Raw genomic sequence first — 1209 nt, forward strand, 5'->3', positions numbered from 1 at the left:
TTGAAATGAGTATGATGGGTGAGCTTAACTTCTTCTTAGGCTTGTAGATCAAACAAAGTCCTAATAGAACCATGACCCATCAGCAAAAGTATGCAAAAGAGCTTATCAAAAAGTTTAAAATGGAAGAATCAAAAGAAATAGACACACCCATTGCAACTGCCACTAAATTAGACATTGATGAACCTAGTTCATCAATTGATCAAAAGTTGTATAGGGGTATGGTTGGTTCACTCTTGTATCTTACCTCCAGCAGACCTCACATTGTTTTCAGTGTAGGGCTTTGTGCTCGTTTTCAGGCAAATCCAAAAGAGTCTCACTTGACTGTTGTTAAGAGGATACTAAGATATCTGAAAGGCACCACTGATTTGTATCTTTGGTACCCCAAATGTAGTAATTTCAATCTAGTAGGATATGTTGATTATGCATGTTTCCTAGTGGATAGGAAGAGCACTTCAGGTATGGTACACTTCCTTGGTTCATGTCTAGTGTCATGGGCTACTAAAAAGCAAAATTCAGTGGCCTTATCTACTGCTGAAGTTGAGTATGTTGTTGCTGCCTCTTGTTGTGCTCAATTGCTATGGATCAAACGGCAGCTAGTAGACTTTGGCATTGAAGTTGGTTGCATTCCTATATTCTGTGATAACACTAGTGCTATAAGTATGACAAAGAACCCTGTTCATTATAAGAGGACTAAGCACATAAATGTTAGTCATCATTTCTTAAGAGACAACTATGATAAAGGTTTGATCTCCATAGAATTTTGTGCTACTGATAAGCAAATTACTGATATCTTCACTAAAGCACTGAGTAGAGAAAACTTTGAGAGGAATAGGTTGGAATTAGGGATGATTAAGATCACCTAATAGATCCATCTCAGAATGCATAAAAAATTTGGCTAGGAATTCTAACCTTGTGTAAATATCTAAATTAATTCGTACTCAGTTTCATACTTTAATTAATATACTCCTGTGATATGTGTATATATGACTCACTGGTCTCTTACAACATTTTTTCTATTATGGCATTCGAAGCATGTTCAAGAGAGTTCTATATGAAAAACCTGGTTCATCAGTATGGGTTCATATGAAAGTTCAGGTATGTTTTCTATACTCTGCACAATTAGAAAGATTAATAATTCAATCATGAGCAGAAGTCCTATACTTGTCAAATTTCTAGAAAATTCTATCCGTTGAGCATTGAACCAGTTTC

General features: G+C 35.6%; 1 protein-coding gene across 1 annotated transcript; it reads left to right on the forward strand.

The window, feature by feature from the left end:
* Positions 1-218: 218 nt before the first annotated feature.
* On the forward strand, positions 219-863 carry LOC138873308 (secreted RxLR effector protein 161-like). Its single transcript, XM_070151761.1, has 2 exons — positions 219-456; positions 757-863. Exons 1-2 carry the CDS (start codon positions 219-221, stop codon positions 861-863), a joined length of 345 nt encoding a protein of 114 aa, XP_070007862.1.
* Positions 864-1209: the final 346 nt, after the last annotated feature.

Source organism: Nicotiana sylvestris, chromosome 1, assembly GCF_000393655.2.
Source record: "Nicotiana sylvestris chromosome 1, ASM39365v2, whole genome shotgun sequence".
NCBI classification, from domain to species: Eukaryota; Viridiplantae; Streptophyta; class Magnoliopsida; order Solanales; family Solanaceae; genus Nicotiana; species Nicotiana sylvestris.